The sequence below is a fragment of the Odocoileus virginianus genome, chromosome 10, assembly GCF_023699985.2.
Source record: "Odocoileus virginianus isolate 20LAN1187 ecotype Illinois chromosome 10, Ovbor_1.2, whole genome shotgun sequence".
Taxonomy (NCBI): domain Eukaryota; kingdom Metazoa; phylum Chordata; class Mammalia; order Artiodactyla; family Cervidae; genus Odocoileus; species Odocoileus virginianus.
The window spans coordinates 58,479,302-58,499,841 of record NC_069683.1 but is presented as its reverse complement, the minus strand read 5'-3'; the positions used below and the strand labels follow the sequence as shown (position 1 = coordinate 58,499,841).

Genomic DNA, 20,540 nt, shown 5'->3' with positions numbered 1-20,540 from the left:
CTAGGGACACATACAGATTGAAAGTGAGAGGCTGGAAGACGATATTTCATGCAAATGGAGACCAAAAGAAAGCAGGAGTAGCAATACTCATATTAGACAAAATAGACTTTGAAATAAAAACCATGAGACAAAAGACACTACATAATGATCAAGGGACCAATCCAAGAAAAAGATATGACAATTATAAATATATATGCACCAAACACAGGAGCACAACAATAATGTAAGGCAAATGCTAACAAGTATGAAAGGGGAAATTAACAGTAACACAATAATAGTAGGGGAATTTAATACCTCACTTACACCTATGGATAGATCAGCCAAACAGAAAATTAGCAAGGAAACACAAGCTTCAAACTATGCAATGGACCAGTTAGACCTAATTGATATCTACAGGGCATTTCACCCCAAAACAATGGATTTTGCCTTTTTCTCAAGTGCACACAGAACATTCTCCAGGATAGATCATATCCTAGACCTAAAAATCTGCCTTGGTTAATTTTTTAAAAAATGAAATCGTTTCAAGCATCTTTTCTGATCACAATGCAGTAACATTAGATAATAACTACAGGAAAAAAAAAAACTATAAAAAACACAAACATACAGAAGCTAAACAACATGCTTCTGAATAACCAACAGATCATGGAAGAAGTCAAAAAGGAAATCAAAATGTGCACAGAAACAAATGATAATGAAAACACAACAATCCAAAACCCATGGGATTCGATAAAAGCAATGCTAAGAGGGAGGTTCATAGCAATACAAGTCTACGTCAAGAAAACAGAAACATCAAATAAACAAACTAACTTACACATAAGCAACTACAAAAGAACAACAACAACAACAACAACAAAAAAAAAAAAAAACCCCAAAGTTAGTAGAAGGAAAGAAATCATAAAAATCAGAGCAGAAAGAAATGAAAAAGAAATGAAGAGGACTATAGCAAAGATAAACAAAACTAAAAGCTGGTTCTTTGAGAAGATAAACAAAATACACAAATCATTAGCCAGACTCATCAATGAAAAAAGGAAGAAGAATCAAATCAACAAAATTAGAAATAAAAATGGAGATATCACAACAGACAACACAGAAATACAAGCGATCATAAGAGACTACTATGAGCAACTATATGTAAATAAAACAGACAACTTGGAAGAAATGGACAAATTCTTAGAAAAGTATAACCTTCCAAAACTGAACCAGGAAGAAATAGAAAATATGAACAGACCAATTACAAGCATGGAAATAGAAAATGTAATCAAAAATCTTCCAACAAACAAAAGCTCAGGACCAGATGGCTTCACAGGTGAATTCTATCAAAAATGTAAAGAGCTAACACCTATCCCACTCAAACTCTTCCAGAATATTGCAGAGGAAGGTAAACTCCCAAACTCATTCTATGAGGCCACCATCACCCTATTACCAAAACCAGACAAAGATGCCACAAAAAGAAAGAAAGAAAACTATAAGCCAATATCACTGATGAACGCAGATGCAAAATGCTTAACAAAACTCTATCAAACAGAATCCACCAACATATTAAAAAGATCATACATCATGACCAAGTGGGCTTTGTTCCAGGGATGCAAGGATTCTTCAATATCACAAATCAATCAATGTGATACACCACATTAACAAAATGAAAGATAAAAACCATATGATTATTTCAATAGATGCAGAGAAACCCATTTATGATTAAAAAAAAAAAAAAAAACTCTCCAGAAAGCAGGAATAAAGGAACATACCTCAACATGATGAAAGTCACATACAACAAACCCACAGTGAACATTATCCTCAATGGTGAAAAACTGAAAGGATTTTCTCTAAAATGAGGGAAAAAGGGTGCCAACTCTCACAACTACTTTTCAACATAGTTTTGGAAGGCCTAGCCACAGCAATCAGAGAAGAAGAAATAAAAGGAATCCAAATTGGAAAAGAAGTAAAACTCTCACTGTTTGTAGATGACATGATCCTCTATATAGAAAACCCTAAAGATACCACCAGAAAATTACTAGAGCTAATCAATGAATATAGTAAAGTTGCAGGATATAAAATTAATACACAGAAATCACTTGCATTCCTATACACTAACAATGAAAAAACAGAAAGAGAAATTAAGGAAACAATCCCATTCACCATTGCAATGAAAAGAATAAAATACTTAGGAATAAATTTACCTAAAGAAACAAAAGACCTATATATAGAAAACTATAAAACAATGATGAAAGAAATCAAAGATGACAAATAGATGGAGAAATATACCATGTTCGTGGATTGGAAGAATCAATCTAGTGAAAATAAGCACACTACCCAAAGCAATCTATAGATTCAATGCAACCCCTATAAAGTTACCAATGGTATTTTTAACAGAACTAGAACAAATAATTTCACAATTTGTATGGAAACATAAAAAACCTTGAATAGCCAAAGCAATCTTGAGAAAGAAGAATGGAACTGGAGGAATCAACCTGCCTGAATTCAGACTATATACAAAGCTGCAGTCATTAACACAGTATGGTACTGGCACAAAGACAGAAATATAGATCAATGGAACAAAACAGAAAGCCCAGATACACATCCATGCACCTCTGGACACCTTATATTTTGGACAAAGGAGGCAAAAACATACAATTGAGAAAAGACAGTCTCTCTAGCAAGTGGTGCTGGGAAAACTGGTCAACCATGTGTAAAAAAATGAAACTAGAATACTTTCTAACACCATACACAAAAATAACTTCAAAATGGATTAAAGATCTAAATGTAACACCAGAAACTACAAAACTTTTAGAGGAATATATAGACAGAACACTTAAACCACATGAAGATTCTCTATGACCCACCTCCCAAAGTAATGGAAATAAAAGCAAAAATAAACAAATGGAACCTAATTAAACTTAAAAGCTTCTGCAAATGAAGGAAACTATAAGCAATGTGAAAATGCAGTTTTCAGAATAAAAGAAAATAACAGCAAATGAAACAACTGACAAAGAATTAATCTCCAAAATATACAAACAGCCCATGCAACTCAAAAGAAAAATAAATAACCCAATCAAAAAATGGCCAAAGAACTAAACAGACATTTCTCCAAAGAAGACATACAGATGGCTAATAAGCATGTGAAAAGATGCTCAACATCACTCATTATTAGAGAAATGCAAATCAAAACCATGATGAGGTATCATCTCATGCCAGTCAGAATGGCCACCATCAAAATGTCTACAAACAATAAATGTTGGAGAGGGTGTGGAGTAAAGAGAACCCTCTTACACTGTTAGTGGGAATGCACACTGGCATAGCCACTATGGAGAACCACATGGAGATTCCTTATAAAACTGGAAACAAAACTGCCATATGACTCAGCAATCCCACTGCTGGGCAAACACACTGAGGAAACCAGATCTGAAAGAGACACATGTACCCCAATGTTCACTGCAGCACTGTTGACAATAGCTAGGACATGAAAGCAACCAAGGTGTCCACTGGCAGACGCATGGTTAAGGAAGTTGTGGTACATATACACAATGGGATATTACTCAACTATAAAAGGAAACACATTTGAGTCAGTTGTAATGAGGTGGATAAACTGGAATCTATCATACAGAGTGAAGTAAGTGAGAAAGAGAAACACCAATACAGTATGCTGCTAAGTCACTTCAGTCGTGTCTGACTCTGTGCGACCCCATAGATAGCAGCCCACCAGGCTCCTCTGTCCCTGGTATTCTCCAGGCAAGAATACTGGAGTGGGTTGCCATTTCCTTCTCCAATGCATGCATGCATGCTAAGTCGCTCCAGTTGTGTCCGACTCTGTGCAACCCCATGGACAGCAGCCCACCAGGCTCCTCCGTCCATAGGATTCTCCAGGCAAGAATACTGGAGTGGGTTGCCATTTCCCTCTCCACCAATACAGTATAATAACACATACATATGGAATTTACAATGATGGTAATGACAATCCTATATGCAAGGCAGCAAAAGAGACACAGATGTAAAGAACAGACTTTTGGACTCTGTGGGAGAAAGTGAAAGTGGGATAATTTGAGAGAATAGCATTGAAAAATGTATATTACCATATGTAAAATAGATGACCAGTGCAGGTTTGATGCATGGAGCAGGGCACCCAAAATCAGTGCTCTGGGACAACCCAGAGGGATGGGATGGGGAGGGAGATGGGTGGGACATTCAGGATGGGTGGACACATGTGCACCTGTGGCTGACTCATGGCGATGTATGGCAAAAACCATCACAATACTGTAAAGTAATTATCCTTCAATTAAAATAAAATAGTTAATTTTTTTTTTTAAGTCAAGAAACAGGATTCTGGTCCCACATAGGTGAGGTACACGTGGAAGAAATTATTTCAGTATACCCAGACGCTTGCATCTTTCTAAACTTAGGAAAGTGTTAAATTCCTTAACTTGAAAGATATACAATTTTCCCTAATTAACAGTAATCATTGACATTCAGACTACCTGCCCCACTGTATTGCAAACTTCTACATAACTTGACTGCCTCCCTCACTGCCTCAAAGCAGTTTCTCAGGACTACTTGAGAGGCTGTCTCCTGGGCCTGAAGTCCTAAACACTCCCACCAAATAAAACATAACTCTCAATTTCTAGGTTGTGACTTTTTTTTTTAGTCAATACTCTAAGCCTCATTTTTAGAAATAATAATGTTGATAGGCATACAACATATCAGTATGTATACTGCCAAAGAGAGCCCAGCACACAACATATTAAAAATACAAAAATTAAGGCTAAGATAAAAATCATGGTACATTTTATCCACTGCAATTACCAATAGCAAATATAACAGTATTTACTTAAGTATTTTGTTTGAACACAATCAGGCCACTTTTTAAATCTAAGAAAGAAGGTTTCTCATATCTACAGTATGCCCCTCCATAAACCAACCAGATTCTAAATACTTAATATAAAATTTAAATATTCATTTTTGCTTCTATGGTCAAGTAATAGAAAAACAATGTGAAATAACAGTATGGTGGTTTCTCGAAAATCTAGAGTTGCTATATGACCCAGCAATTCCACTCCTGGGCATACATCTGGACAAAACAATAATTCAAAAAGATACACATACACCAATGTTCCCAGTAGCATTATTTACAACAGCCAAGACATGGAAGAAACATAAATGCCCATCGACAGATGAATGGATAACGAAGATGTATGTGTACACACACACACACACACACACACACACATACACACACAAAATAGACTACTACTCAGCCATAAAAAATGAAAGCATGCCATCTGTACAACATGGATCAACACAGAGATTATCATACTAAGGTAAGTGAGAAAGAGAGAGACAAATACTATATGATATCAGTTATATGTGGAATCTAAAATATGACACATATGATCTTATTTACAAAACAGAAACAGACTTACAGATATAGAGAGCAGATTTTTGGTTGCTTGCCAAGGGCAGGAAAGTAGGAGAGGCATGGTTTATGAGTTTGGGGTTAGCAGATGCAAACTACAGCATATAAAATGGATAAACAACAAGGTCCTACTGTGTAGCACCAAAAACTATATTCAATATCCCATAGTAAACCATAGTGTAAAATATATCACATACATATGTAATTGAATCACCTCACTATATACCAGAAACTAACACATTGTAAGTCAACTATACTTCAATTTAAAAAAAAAGAAAACCTCTGGATCTAATAGGATCTAATACAGGATTTCAAATAAAAACCATTCCAAAATTCATTTCATGCAATTTCTTACATTTTTCAACATGCTGAAGGAAAACCTAATGATAATATTCTTTGATTAAGATTTATTTGACCACAAAAACAAAATATGAAAACAATCTGCTTTGCAAAATCTGAAAGCTTAAGTCAGATTTAAAATTAAGTACATATAGACATAAGAATTATAACTTATAAAACATATCTTTAAAGGAGTTATTTAAAGTTTCCTTTGAATCTTATTTTAAAAAACATAATTTTGACATATACTCACTTACCTACAGCATATCTAGACAAAACTGTTTAATTGCCTAAACAGGTAGAAAATGAATATAATAGAAGGAGATTAGATGTTTAAACATCAGAGTTCATCTCAATATATCTCATTTCCATGGGTCAGTGGTGAAAAGATAGAATAACCCCTACAGCAATTTTGTAAATCAGTCTGTCAAACTTTTATTTAAATTAGTTAACTGAATTTATTTAAATAAAATCAAAATTTAAAATCCACAGAATCATGCTGGACAACACAGATATAAAATATGAACATATTTCTACCAACACAGAAAGTTCAACTATCACCACCATAAAGCTTCAGGCATCTTTGGTGACTAAAGATGTTCCTCCATAATTGCGAACCTTGGCACACAATCATTTGGATCACAATTAATTCCTAAGTGATTAATTGAAAGTTTCTAGGTAGACACTGTAAAATAAATCTGAACCCTTAACAATAAATACTGAAAAACACAATTAGACAGCAGGGTTCCAAAATAAATAACATATATAATAAAGATATTGTAAGGTTGGTGGGACCAGCTTCTTAGAAATAATAAGCTGTATCTAAATCATCTCCCTTCAACTACTAGTCCCATGCCTATACAATACTAGGCACTTAAAGAAGGTTAAAAAAGGTGGGGGGGATGGGGGGTGTCCTATTTTGTTTCACAATAAACTTTCAACTTAGATATGAAAGAAAACTCACACAAAAGCAAAAACCATTTTTAAAAAGATACCTGTATGATATACCTTTTTCCACAAAATTCAAGTACAGGATGATCTTTTGTCCTAAATCATCCACTATTTCTCTGCCATTGAGAGTATCATAGGCTTTCTTGGATTCTTCTACAGTTGTGTATCTTACACATGAGTAGGGTTTGTTAGGTGGCATTAAGAGAGCATCCACCAATCCACATTCCTCTAAAACCAGAAGCAGTTGGTTCCTACTCACTTGATTACCCAAACCACCATTGGCAACAATCAGACTCTAAAAAGACAAAAGAAGAAAGTAACATGAGCAGTTGATATCAACCTGTTATTTTTAAATAACATTTTCAAATAAAATATTGTAATGATAACTGATTTTTAAATAGCCTTTTAGTGACCATAAACACAAATTAAAAGATAACTTTCACTGTTCATAAATTTAACATAATGAAACAGAAAGAAGAGGTAGAGAAGAAACAAGGATTTACATAAATCTTGCTTTTTGGCTAGACATTGTGCTGTATGATTTTATACTCAATCTTCATTAAAACAATCTTCACAACAATCCTGTGTGCACTCAGTTGTGTCCAACTCTCTGTGGCCCCATAGCCTGTAGCCCACCAAGCTCGTCTGTCCATGGAGTTTTCCAGGCAAGAATACTGGAGCAGTTTGCTATTTCCTACCTACTCCAGGGGATCTTCCCAACCCAGGGATTGAAACTGCAACCCTGCAACTCCTTCACTGGCAGGTGGATTTACCACTAGCGCAATCTGAGAAGCCCTCACAATAATCCTACAAAGTGGGTAATATTAGCCCCATTTCATATACAAAAAAACTAAAAATCAGAAAATGAAGTTAAGGTAGTAATTAGTTGGAGATGAGTTTCAAATTTACTTCTGTCAGTTTCCAGAATCTATACTTTTTTATATAACCATTATACAATGCTTACTAAAAACAAAAGGTAAAGGTACTGCCTCAAAGGAAAAAAAAATTACAAGTTCTATTGAATATAAAATAGGAAAAGTTTCCTGTATCTGGATTATCCAGTTATTTTGCAATTAATTTTTTTTCTTTGAAAATATCATGCTTACTTCCTGTCATTTGCAATCCTGTTCAACTTTACTCAAGGAATTTGGTGGTGAGAGGTCTCCTATTTTTATTCTGATGCTTGAAGCCTTATAGTCTCTGTACTTAAAAACATTCTTCACCATGTTAAGATCTTTAAATTCTGAAACATAACAAAAGTAAACAACTAATGGCCTACCCGCATCAGTTTCATCATTTACATCAGATACTGGCAAAGCTTTTCTAGAAAATGCCAGACAGTAAATATTCTAGGTTTTGCAGATCATATAAGCTTCTGTCACATAGTCCCATTTATTATTTTTCATTGTTGTTGTTCAGTCGCCCAGTTGTGTCCAGGGACTGCAGCATGCTAAGCCTCTCTGTCTCTCATCATCTCCCGAAGTCTGCCCAACCTCATGTCCACTGCATCGGTGATACCATCCAGCAATCTCATTCTCTAAACGCCCTCTTCTCCTTCTGTCCTCAATCTTTTCCTAGCATCAGGGACTTTTCCAATGAGTCAGCTGTTCACATCAGGTGACCAAAATACTGGAGCTTCAGCTTCAGCATCAGTCCTTCCAAAGTATATTCAGGGTTGATTTCCCTTAAGATTTACTGGTTTGATATCCTTGCTGTCCAAGGGACTTTCAGGAGTCTTCTCCAGCACCACAGTTCAAAGGCATCAATTCTCTGACTTTCTGCATTCTTTACAGTCCAGCTCTCACTACCGTACACAACCACTGGGGAGACGATAGCTTTGACTATACAGACCTTTTGTCGGCAGAGTAATATGTCTGCTTTTCAACACACTGTCTAGGTTTGTCATTTTCCTGCCAAGAAGCAATAATCTGATTTCATGGCTACAGTCACCATCTGCAGTGATTTTAGAATCCAAGAGAAGGAAATCTGTCCCTACTTCCACCTTTTCCTCTTCTATTTGCCATGAAGTATTAGGGCAGGATGCCATGATCTTAGTTTTATTAACATTTAGTTTTAAGCCAGCTATTTCACTCTCCTCCTTCACCTTCATCAAGAGGTTCTTTAGTTCCTCTTCACTTTCTGCCATTAGAGTGGTATCATCTGCATAACTGAGGTTGTTGATGTTTCTCCCACCTATCTTGATTCCAGCTTGTAACTCATCCAGCCTGGCATTTCACATAATGTGCTCAGCGTATAGGTTAAATAAACAGGGTGACAGCAGACAGCCCTGTCATACTCCTTTCTTAATTCTGAACCAATCAGCTGTTCCGTGCAGGGTTCTAACTGTTGCTTCATGACCCACATAAAGGTTTCTCAGGAGACAGGTTAGATGGTCTGGTATTCCCATCTCTTTGAGGGCTTTCCAAAATTTGTTATGATCCACACAGTCAAAGGCTTTAGCATAGTTGATGAAACAGAGATAGATGTTTTTCTGAATTCTCTTGCTTTCTCTATGATCAGGAGAGTGTTGGCAATTTGACCTCTGGTTACTCTGCCCCTTCTAAACCCAACTTGGACATCTGGAAGTTCGTGGTTCATGTATTGCTGAAGACCAGCATGCATAAGTATGACCTTACTAGCATGGGAGATGAGTACAGCTGTCTGATGGTTTGAACATTCTTTAGTACTACCCTTCCTGGGAACTGGAATGAAGATGGACCTTTTCCAGTCCTGTGGCCACTGCTGGGTCTTCCTGATTTGCTGATATATTGAGTGCAGCACTTTGATAGCATTATCCTTTGGGGTTTTGAACAGCTACTAGAATTCCATCATATCCACTAGCTTTATTAACAGCAGTGCTTCCTAAGTAAGGCCCACTTGACTTCACACTCCAGAATGTCTGGCTCTGGGCTCTAGATAACTGACCACACTATCATAACTTATCCAGTTCATCAGGATCTTTTTTGTACAGTTCTTCCGTGTATTCTTTCCATCTCTTCTTGATCTACTCAGCATCTACAAAGTCTCTAGTTATAATTTTTTAACAATCCTTAAAATGTAAAACTCATTCTTAGCTAACAAGTCAGATTTAAGCTGAAGACAGTAGTCTGCCAACACGTGATTTATATGAAGTTGGAGTTTAGAACATAATGTATCAGTTTCATATGTATAAAATGGGAAGGTTCATGTCTAGAACCTTGTTTTAAAAGAATGCAAAAGAAATTATTATAAAATTGGATAATAAGCAAAGCTCTGCTCTGTTACGGGGCAGCCAATACTTTATATGTATGGTGGCTCAGTGGTAAAGAATCCACCCACAGTGCAGGAAAAGCATGTTTGATCCCTGGATAGGGAAGATGCCCTGGAGAAGGAAATGGCAACCCACTATAGTACTCTTGCCTGGGAAATCCCATGGACAGAGGAGCCTGGCAGACTACCATCCATGGGGTCTCAAAAGAGCCGAACAGGACTTAGTGACGAAAGAACAACATGTAAGTAGACACACACACACACACACACACACACACACACACATAATAAACACACTAATACAATACTATAAAATATGGTATAAAATTTAGTCTCAGATGGTTTACCCTGGACCTCATTCAGTGAGATTATAAATTGAAGTACCAGAATAACTTTAGTCATATGTAGCCAAAATATAAAAATATTACCAGTATTCCCAAATCTAAGGAACTACAACAGTTTTGTAAATGGCAAGGATCCACAGCCCCACGTAGGAACTGGGGAAGAGAGTGAGTGGTGACCTGAGGAGTAGTAGTAGAACACAAAAATGCTGTCCCAGTGATGTGTGGGCAACGCTGAAGGCAAAGCACATGAAAACAGTGCAATGGGGGAGGGAAAGGAGGAACTTACTTACTATTACACGTGAGCTATACAATCAACGCTTACTTCGATAAACAGTTGTTCAGTCAAGCAATTTTTCCAGTAATATGAAGAAAAGAATTCAGATTTTTTTTAAAGTTATCTTCAGTCCTGATAAGTTGAGGACCATGGCTCTAGAAAAACCTAATAATCACTATAACATTGTACAAAGATACCTACATGCATGAGTGCTAAGTTGCTTTAGTCGTGTCCGACTCTGTGCGACCCTAAGGACTGCAACCTGCCAGATTCCTCTGTCCACAGGTTCTCTAGGCAAAAACACTGGAGTGGATTGCCATGCCTCCCTCCAAGGGATCTTCCTAACCCAGGGATCAAACCTATGTCTCTTAAGACTCCTGCATTGGCAGGCAGGTTCTTTACCACTATCACCACCAGGAAGTCCACAAAGATATCTATACTTATGACATATAGTAAAAAGAGAATTTTTTTCTCCTCTAGATAGATAATTTATAATTGGAAGTCCTTCTACAAATGTTTTCTCTTCCTTTAAAAATATTGAGGAGAAAAAAATAATCAAGTCCAAATAAAATCACAGTTTGAAAGTCATGAAGATGAGGTTAAAACTTCTAGAGATGTAAAAGAAAAGTACATCTCGACCAGAAACAAGTTTCAGAGGCAGCAAAGAAACCTATTTCTTTTCTTACTACTTTTCTACACAACCCCTGTAAGGGGGGGAAAAAAGCCAGTTATGCTTGAGAATTGATGAAAATAGAGTATGTCATTAATCTTCTGAATGCCTCACAGCCTCAGTGGCTCTTGGCAGTAAGTGTGTGCATATATATTAATTCTAATCTATTATCTGCTTAATCCTTTTTTGTGGGATTTGGTTTAAATTCTCTGAAGTTACTCATCTGTGTGTGTGCACTCTTATCAAAGGTCTACTTCAGAGAAGGAAAAGGCCTCCACTAGGCTGGTTTTCAGATGATGCCTTACAACTGTTTCTTCAGTACTTAGTGCTTGATAAGGATTCTGCATCTGCAAAGCACATTTCTCATCCGCCCGTCTGAGCCTTCCTGCTCTCCACTGCAGAACCGGGCCACAGGAATGCATCGCGCACCACAAGCAGCTTGCCTAATTACATTACACTGTATTTCATCGGTCGTGGAGCCCACGAGCCACCCAGCATCGTGAGCACAGGCAGCGGGAGCACGAGTACCTGGAGTCCCGTGATGGTGATGGAATAGTATGGGAAGCTGGGCGTGAGGCACACTGTGCGTGGACACCATGGGTGGGTGAGCCCGAAGCTATTAATATTTAAGAAAGTCTAAGTAGGGCTAATATTAAACCTCCACTCATTCCTAAACTGATGCAGCACAGAAGACAAAATAAACGTGATAGAAGAGTAGTGGTCTAAGAATCAAGAGATCTAAGTTTTGAGCTTCGCTTCACCTTCTAAACTATATCTCTTTGGCCCTCAGTGGTAAGTTTCCTTACTATTCTTATCCTATATCTTTACCACCAGAAAGAATATCATAAGAACACTTTATACTCATATGGTATTTTAATGACTAGGAAGTACTATCATATACATGTTCTCTTTACATATACATGTTCTCTTACATATACATGTTCTCTTATCATATACATGTTCTCTAACAACCCAATGGAATAAAAAGGTATGTAATAGTATGTTCTTACAAATGAAGAAAGCTGAAGTCAAAGGGTACTGCTCATGCACAAATAAGTGGAGAAGCTACGAGTTAAGCTAAGTTCTCCTCATTCATAGCCCAGGAAGAGTCGTGTGCGTGTGTGTGTACATACATACATATATATTATTTAATCATTGCCTGTAAGTTAATTAAAAAGGTTTTATAAATAAAATCTCATAAATAAAAAATGTTTCACAGCATATAATTAAAATACTTTATAATAGAGATGAAGTTAGGAATAGAAGAAAGAAGAGTGCATTAGGGTACAAAATATCTAGCTTGAGATTTCGATTCAACACCTTATATCAATGGACATATCACAACCTCTCAGAACCTTAGTTTTCTCACTGATCTCACAAAGACTTCTAGGGAATTAAATATAATAATGAATAAAAGTATGCTTTGTAAACTGTAAATAGATGTATAGTGTTATTGTTATTAATGCAGAATTGCAGCTTCCTCTAGTTCAAACAGGAGAAGGCAATGGCAACCCACTCCAGTACTCCTGCCTGGAAAATCCCATGGACGGAGGAGTCCAGTAGGCTGCAGTCCATGGGGTCATGAAGAGTCGGACACTACTGAGCGACTTCACTTTCACTTTTCACTTTCATGCATTGGAGAAGGAAATGGCAACCCACTCCAGTGTTCTTGCCTGGAGAATCCCAGGGATGGGGGAGCCTGGTGGGCTGCCGTCTGTGGGGTCGCACAGAGTCCGAAACAACTGAAGTGACTTAGCAGCAGCAGCAGCAGCTAGTTCAAACAATACAATCAATGGAAATTCAAATTATACTTGGCTATGTCCCAAAACACAGTTAGAAGGTCCTATCATATATATATACATTTAACACAGATTGTAACACATATGGAATTTCTTCTCTGAGCGATTATTAACAATGCTACTTAGAACACAATAATATGGCAATATGTTTAAATTCAAATTATAATAATAGCTCTAGGTTACCTGAGTAGCATAAGATACTGTCTCAATGCCTTCATGTCTCAGCAAAGTATGCCTGGCTTTAATCTGTTTCCTTAAGAGTTTCTTCTCAGTTTTACTGAGTTTGTAATTACTTTGGTGGTTGCTGTCCATGACAATACTGGGGAAAAAAAGGAAGGTCAAAATGTCAACCTTAGGAATCTAAAACAGATAGTTACAATACTGTTCATGTATTTTATACTTTATAAATGTTTCTATGTGACAATTTTTAAATGCCTACTGTACTTTTCACCAACCAAGAGAAGTGAGAACAAACAGATGCATGGACAGCAAAGGAATATTTAAGAAGGTAACAAAGAAGCAAGAACATCTAACAGTATCTCTGGTAGGTTCTACGAAACAAGTCAGTGCTTTAGTGCTATTAGGTGGGCTGTTTTCCCATATGCAACCTCTTTACTTGTGAAGTCATAAGTAAAATGCACCAGACAAATCTCACATGTTCTTGTTATTGTTGGTCAGTATCTGACTCTGTGGCTTCACGGACTGCAGCACACCAGGCTTCCCTGTCCCTCACGTTCTCCCGGAGTTTGCTCAAACTCATGTCCACTGAGTCAGTGATGCCATCCAACCATCTCATCCTCTGCTGTCCCCTTCTCCTCCTGCCCTCAATCTTTCCCAGCATCAGGGTTTTTTCCAATGAGTCTGCTCTTTCCATCATGTGGCCAAAGAACTGGAACTTCAGCTTCAGCATCAGTCCTTCCAATAAATAGTCAGGGCTGATCTCCTTTAGGATGGCCTGGTTGGATCTCCCTGCAGTCCAAGGGACTCTGAACAGTCTTCTCCAGCATCACAATTCAAAAACTTCAATTCTTTGGTACTCAACCTTCTTTGCGTTCCAACTCTCACATCCATACTGACTACTGGAAAAACCATAGCTTTGACTACATGGACCTTTGTCATCAAAGTGATGTCTCTACTTTTGAATATGCTGTCCTGGTTTGTCATAACTTTCCTTCCAAGGAGTATCTTCTAGTTTCATGGCTACAGTAACCATCTGCAGTGATTTTGGAGCCCAAAAAAATAAAAGCTGTCACTGTTTCCACTTTTTTTCCCATCTATTTGCCATGAAGTGATAGGACTGGATGCCATGATCTTATTTTTTTGAATGTTGAGTTTTAAACCAGCTTTTTCACCCTCATCAATGTTAGGAAAGGAAAAAAAAAGAAAAACCAAAAAATTCACAGTAGAATATACAGTATGATTCCATTATATAAAGTTCAAAATTCAAAAGTAAACCATATGTTGTTCAGAAACATATATAAAGCATAAAAGCAAGTAAATGATAAATACAAAGTATAGGAGAGAAGTTATTTCAGGGGAGAAGAGAGAACTGCAATATGAAAGGGACACATAGAAGTATTAAAAGTATTTAAGCTAGGTGGTGATTTAGGAGTTTATTATTTTTATAAACTGTGTATGTTAAATACTTGGTATCTATAACTTTTAAAATAACAGGTATAAGAACACTATAGAATTATGTTTTCATTTTTTTAAAGATATGTCAATCAGTAAGTAGTTCCTGAGTGCTTTCCCAAAAAGGTCTTCACACTATCCAAATCAGCACCCTGCATCATGCTTTATTACAGAAGCCTATTTTATTTTGTTTACAGAATTTAACAAATTTGTGATGACTAGTTTGTTGGCTTAATTACTCCATCAGGATGTAAACTCCAGGAAAGCAGGAATGCCAACACACAGCAGGTGCTCAACAAAAGTTTGTTGAAGGGATAAACAAACAACGTGTGAATACACACATGCCTACTTAAGGACTCAGCACTCTACAGCATACAAATACAATACATGGTTTATGCTTTCAACACAGGTTTATAAGTTAGTTGAGGAAAACAGACAAACATTTAACAATGAAAGAATATGACATAGCTTTATATAATAAAGTGTTAATGTTTTTTAAGGGTGATATAAATTAGAGACAAAAAAGATAAGATTGATGTTAACTGGAAAAGTTTGGGAGAACTTCAAAACAGAAGGGGACTTGAGTATCAAAAGACAAGAAGAATACACAGTCATAAGGAAGGGAAGGGATCCAGCGAGGCAATAAACAAAAGCTAAAAACAGAAATGGATGTGTCTGGCAAAGACATTGAGTAGCAGACATAATTTTTTAAAACAGAGAATGATGGCTGATCCACCAATACCACTCTTCACCCACTCGAAAGTCTTCAAAGTTAGCAAACAAAATAAACTTAAGAACTTAAATAAAATAAAATCATTTCAAAGCAGCTCTTCAACAGTCAAAACTCTAATTATTAGTCTTAATATACAGAATAAAAATGCTGAGACTACTGAAAAAACATCAGTAATACAGCTTAAACAATACATGGAGCACATGAGACAGGAGGTAAAGCCAGTAAAATAGGCTGGCTGGACAGCACAATAGGGAAATGAGAGGCAAAAGAACTTGCAATAACCCGGCTTAACAAGTAGAAATGCTGGTACCACCAAGGGTGAAGGCTGTAGAAAGAAGGGAAAGGGAAATAGGAAGAGAGGGCAAAAGGTAAGTTCAAAAAAGTCAATAGACCGTGATGACTACTCAGACATGAGAGAGAGAAGAATCAGACTAGTGGCTCAGACAGTAAAGAATCTTCCAGCAATGCCGGAGACCTGGTTCAATCACTGGGTCAGGAAGATCCCCTGGAAAAGGGAATGGCTACCCACTTCAGTATTCTTGTCTGGAGAATTCCACAGACAGAGGAGCCTGGTGGGCTACAGTCCATGGGGCCACAAAGAGTGAGATAGGACAGAGTGGCTATTACTTCACTCTCACTTTGACTTTACTAACAGGACAGAGTGAGTGATGGAGAGGCTACAGTAATGTCATTCCAAATTCTGACTGCAGAGTCACAAGAGGGCAGGAAGAGCAGATCAGTAAGGGGAGGTGATGAGTCAGATTTAGGATCTCATTTGTTTGAATTACTGGTGAGATACACAGTTCCAATGCCTGGCTGGCAGGTGAAAATATAAAGTGGCAAAAGGAAAAGAAATGAGGTTAGAAAGTAAGTTTGGGGAGTCATCATTAGACAGGAAGGAGACAGCTGAATACACATTTTTTAACACCGCACTAATTATTTGTTTTCCTGTTTGTCGCCTTCCACTGGACTATAAGCTCTTTAATGACAAGAATTAAATCATATTTTTGTTTTCCCAGAGCCTCCAAAGACAGTATAACACACTATTTAGGGGTCAAAGTTCTAGTTCAAACCTCAGCTTTACCGTTTACTAGCTATAATGAACCTGTGTGCGTTACTAAGTTTTTTCATGCTTAGGTTTCTTCACCCATAAAATAGGAATAATAGGGCCTATTCTTGGCACATAACTTCATCCAAACCCTGCACTAAAAAATGTGACCAAACTCTACCATGGTTTACAGTGGCATAAAGTCAGGTCTTAGGATGATCCCAGCTTCTCATTAAAATGCTTGCCTAAACCTACAGGTATATTAACAAATGAATGGATAAAGAAGCTGTGGTACATATATACAATGGAATACCACTTAGCCATAAAAAGGAACGCATTTGAGTCAGTTTTAATGAGATGGATGAACCTAGAGCCTATTATACAAAGTAAGCCAGAAAGAAAAAAAAAAAACAAATATTGTATTAACACATATATATGAAATCTAGAAGGATGGTACTAACAAATTGGCTCACAGAGCAGCAATGGAGACTGTAGTCATACAGAATAGACTTATTAATGGACAAGGGTGGGGGAGAGGAGGAAGAAGGTGAGATAAAAATAGAAAGAGTAGCATGGATGCATATACACTAACTTATGTAAACAGATAACCAATGGGAATTTGCTGTATGGCTCAGGGAACTCAAACTGAGGCTCTGTAACAACTTAGAGGGGTGGGAATGGGTGGGAGACAGGACGGAGATTCAAGAAGGAGGCGGCATATGCACACCTAAGGTTAATTCATGTTGATGCACAACAGAAACCAAATCAATATTGTAAGCCAATCATCAATCAATTAAAAATAAGTATTTTAAAAAAATAGTTGACTGAGAAAACTTAAAATTCTGCCAGGAAATTTTACTATTTGTTCTAGCAACTCATAACAATAGGCCTCTGACCTTCCTTTTTTTTAAGGCACTTATTAAAAACAGCTTACAGCTGTGAACATGTATCAGTATCTTTTACAATTCAGAAGTGTTTCACTCAAGGACCTGAGTGTTATTCTTTTGAAATGTTTTCTGGGTTTGTTGTCAGTTTTTTTTTTTTTTTTTTTCTTTTTTGGCTGTACCATGTGGCTTGTGAGATCTTATTTCCCTGACCAAGGATTAAACCGACACCCTTAGCAGACCACTGAACTGGCAGGGAATTTTCCCCTTTGAAATGTAATCATCAGGAAGCACAGGGCTTCTGTGACAGTCTTTGTGACAGGATGGAATCCTAACTTTTATAACTGCCAGTGAGCAAACAGGTGGCCTAAGTGCATTTACACCGAACAACTCTACTGAGCCGGTGCATCAGGAAGATCCCCTGGAGAAGGAAATGGCAACCCATTCCAGTATTCTGGCCTAAAGAATCCTGACGGGCCCCAGTCCATGGGGTCGCAAAGACAGGACTGAGTGACTAACACATTCACTTTCACTCTACTGAGCACCCCCACTCACACACCCTAAGCACTTCCACACAAATCGGAACAGAGCTTGGCTCTTTCCCCTACTGTCAATAGTTACCTAAATAAAATCTGTTTTCACTACTTTAACTAATGTCTGGCTGTGCTACTCTTTGACACTATTTCATAAGTTTGTTAAAAGGATTACATATGTCTATTACTAAATTACTGTTAATTTCCAGAAGGGCCAGATGAGACCGGTTTAAAGACCAAGAAAAGCTGAGGGGGCCTCAAAGGAATTATCTTATTGCCATTCCATTCCAAGATCATCATTTTTGCAGTCAGCAATGAAGAATGGGGATGAATCTACTAAGAGTTTTTTTCCAAATATGTTACATGAGCAAAGACTGCAAAGTGGAAGAAATAAGAAAGAAAAGAAGCTGAATACATTGTTTTGAGCCTGACACTAAAAGTCCCGCACCAGTAGATGGAGCCTTGTAATCACATTTCTGGTATCCTCTTTCCCCTTTCCTTCCCTCAGTCAGGCAGTGGTACTACATGTGAAGACGGGTCTGAGTCACCTTAAAAAGGAAAAGGCTGATACCAGCTGCTGAGACTTGGAGGTGCCCCTTTCTAAAAAGGCCAATTCCCGGGCCAAGGAATTTCCACTACTGTACAAAGGCTTGCACATGCCTTGCCATGTTTTGGGACTGTTATGGGGTGTTTCAACAGCGAGGTCACTATTTTATTAGAATATTAGCCATGCTGTGTCTGGCCCAAGCACACCCCCTATAGGATAATAAGAATTTTGAGATGGCATCTGCTCTGTAAGTTTAACCCCAATACATTCTATTGGATACTGCCCTAAGTGGAAATAATAATATATGTGTCTATGCTCTCCTTGAATAAGAGAGCCTATGATGAACCAAGTCGTATAGACAAATGTTCCTGTGCTTGTACATAAATTAATTAATAGCAAAGACTGGAAACAATTTACATTCCTATCAAATGAGGCCTGGTTATAAAGTATAGTACAGATATACAAAGTATACATACAAATTTCTAGGACATACAAGATTATCAGTAATATGGGTTGACTCAAGGAAGGGAAAATAGGTAGACTGGGTACAGCAATGAGAAGGAGTGAAAGCGCCTCTTTTGCAACTTTTCAATTTCGGAGCTATTCAAATTGCATTATCTATTTAAAAAGAAAAAATACATATAATGATTAGAAAACACTGACCCCATCACTTGTCATATCACTTCAATTCTTTAAAGAACTACTCTATATTTTCTAATGCCCTCATTAATGTGTTTATTCTGTTTTTCTCCTTTAACTTGCTAAAATGGAAAAAAAGCTATAACAAAGCTGACTCGTTGGAAAAGATCCTGCTGCTGGGAAAGAGTGAGGGCAAGAGGAGAAGCGGACAACAGAAGATGAGATGGTTGGATGGCATCATCGATTAAATGGATATGAGCCTGAGCAAACTCCCGGAGATAGTGAAGGACATGGTAGCCAGGCGTGCTGCAGTCCACGGTCGCAAAATCAGACATCACTGAGCGACTGAACACCACCACAATGAAAGTAGAGGTTTCTGTCTGTATTATTCACCCTGTAACACCCAGCACGTACAGCAGGACATACTACATAGTAGCCAATCAATAAACTCATACTGAGTAAGCCTAAATTTACTGAATTTGCCATCTTACCTTCTAAACCTCTTCTCCAGAATTGAGTTTGGTGGCCCTCTTCAATGTTTTCATTTATATATGATATGCAACTAGATCCCTGCATTTTCACATCATATTATAACTACTTCTTGTGTGCTGCGTTCACCCAGAAGGCTGTCGCTTACTTGAAGGCACAGAATTTGAGTGCCCGACATTCGGAAAGTACAGAGTAAGTATTTGCTAAATGAAATCAGCCAAAACTATTGGCTCACACTACAAAGAGCACAAGAGTCCCAGGGATTACTCAAAAAAAGAGCATAGGAAGAGACAGCTTTGCAAGCTACTAGACCATCAGCAACACTCTCTTCGCCGCACTGGCACCGATCAGAAAAACTTCTGAAGCTAACACCAAACCCCAGATAACAACCGCTTGTCTCCAACCCTCCAAAAAAACAGATGGACACAGGCACCACGTGAGCACAGGCACCTCAAACTCTAACAGAACCACTCAGCGCACGACAGCCTACTGCCCACGGACAATCCCGTCTCTCCCTGGTGAGGTCCGAAGCTCCTGGGGCATTAAGAGGACACCGGAAGAGGCAACAAGGAAAGCGGAGATATGCGGCCTCCGTTCCCACCAATAAGAAGGGCCACAAATCTCCACCTTGGCTCAGGCGCGGTTCTCAGCCAACGAGAGCTCTCTCCTTCGCCAGGCTCTCCCACTCTAACACAGAAAACCGCGGCGGGTACTCTCACACAACTCACCCGGGCGCCGCCATGGTGGAGAAAAACTGCACTACATTTCCCATGAGCCTGCTGGGGCGACGAACGGCGCTCCCACAAGCCCTTTCGCCTGCCAGAGACTCGCTGAAATCTGTCTCTGCCAAGAGTCTTTGATTACCGAGGTGCCTCCTCTCCGTTCCAGTGAAAATTACGTTGTCTTTTGAGGAGGGATAGTAACCGTTGTGAGTGCAGCTTATTTGGGGTAGCTTCCCAAATGGACATGGTCAAACAGGTTTATGTCCCTCGGGCCCTGCGTAGT

At 38.1% G+C, this 20,540-nt stretch overlaps 1 protein-coding gene across 3 annotated transcripts in view; it reads right to left on the bottom strand.

The window, feature by feature from the left end:
* ALKBH8 (alkB homolog 8, tRNA methyltransferase) overlaps positions 1-20,300 on the bottom strand; it is a 127,383-nt gene extending 107,083 nt beyond the window's left edge. The window contains exons 1-3 of one of the 3 annotated variants that reach the window (XM_020879357.2): positions 20,264-20,300; positions 13,214-13,349; positions 6,752-6,989 (exon numbers count right to left, since the gene is read on the bottom strand). In XM_020879357.2, the coding sequence (XP_020735016.2) occupies positions 6,752-6,989; positions 13,214-13,349; positions 20,264-20,277 (388 nt within the window). In that variant the 5' untranslated portion in view covers positions 20,278-20,300. The other 2 variants (XM_020879358.2, XM_020879359.2) reach the window with 2 other exon arrangements.
* Between the last annotated feature and the right edge of the window lie 240 nt (positions 20,301-20,540).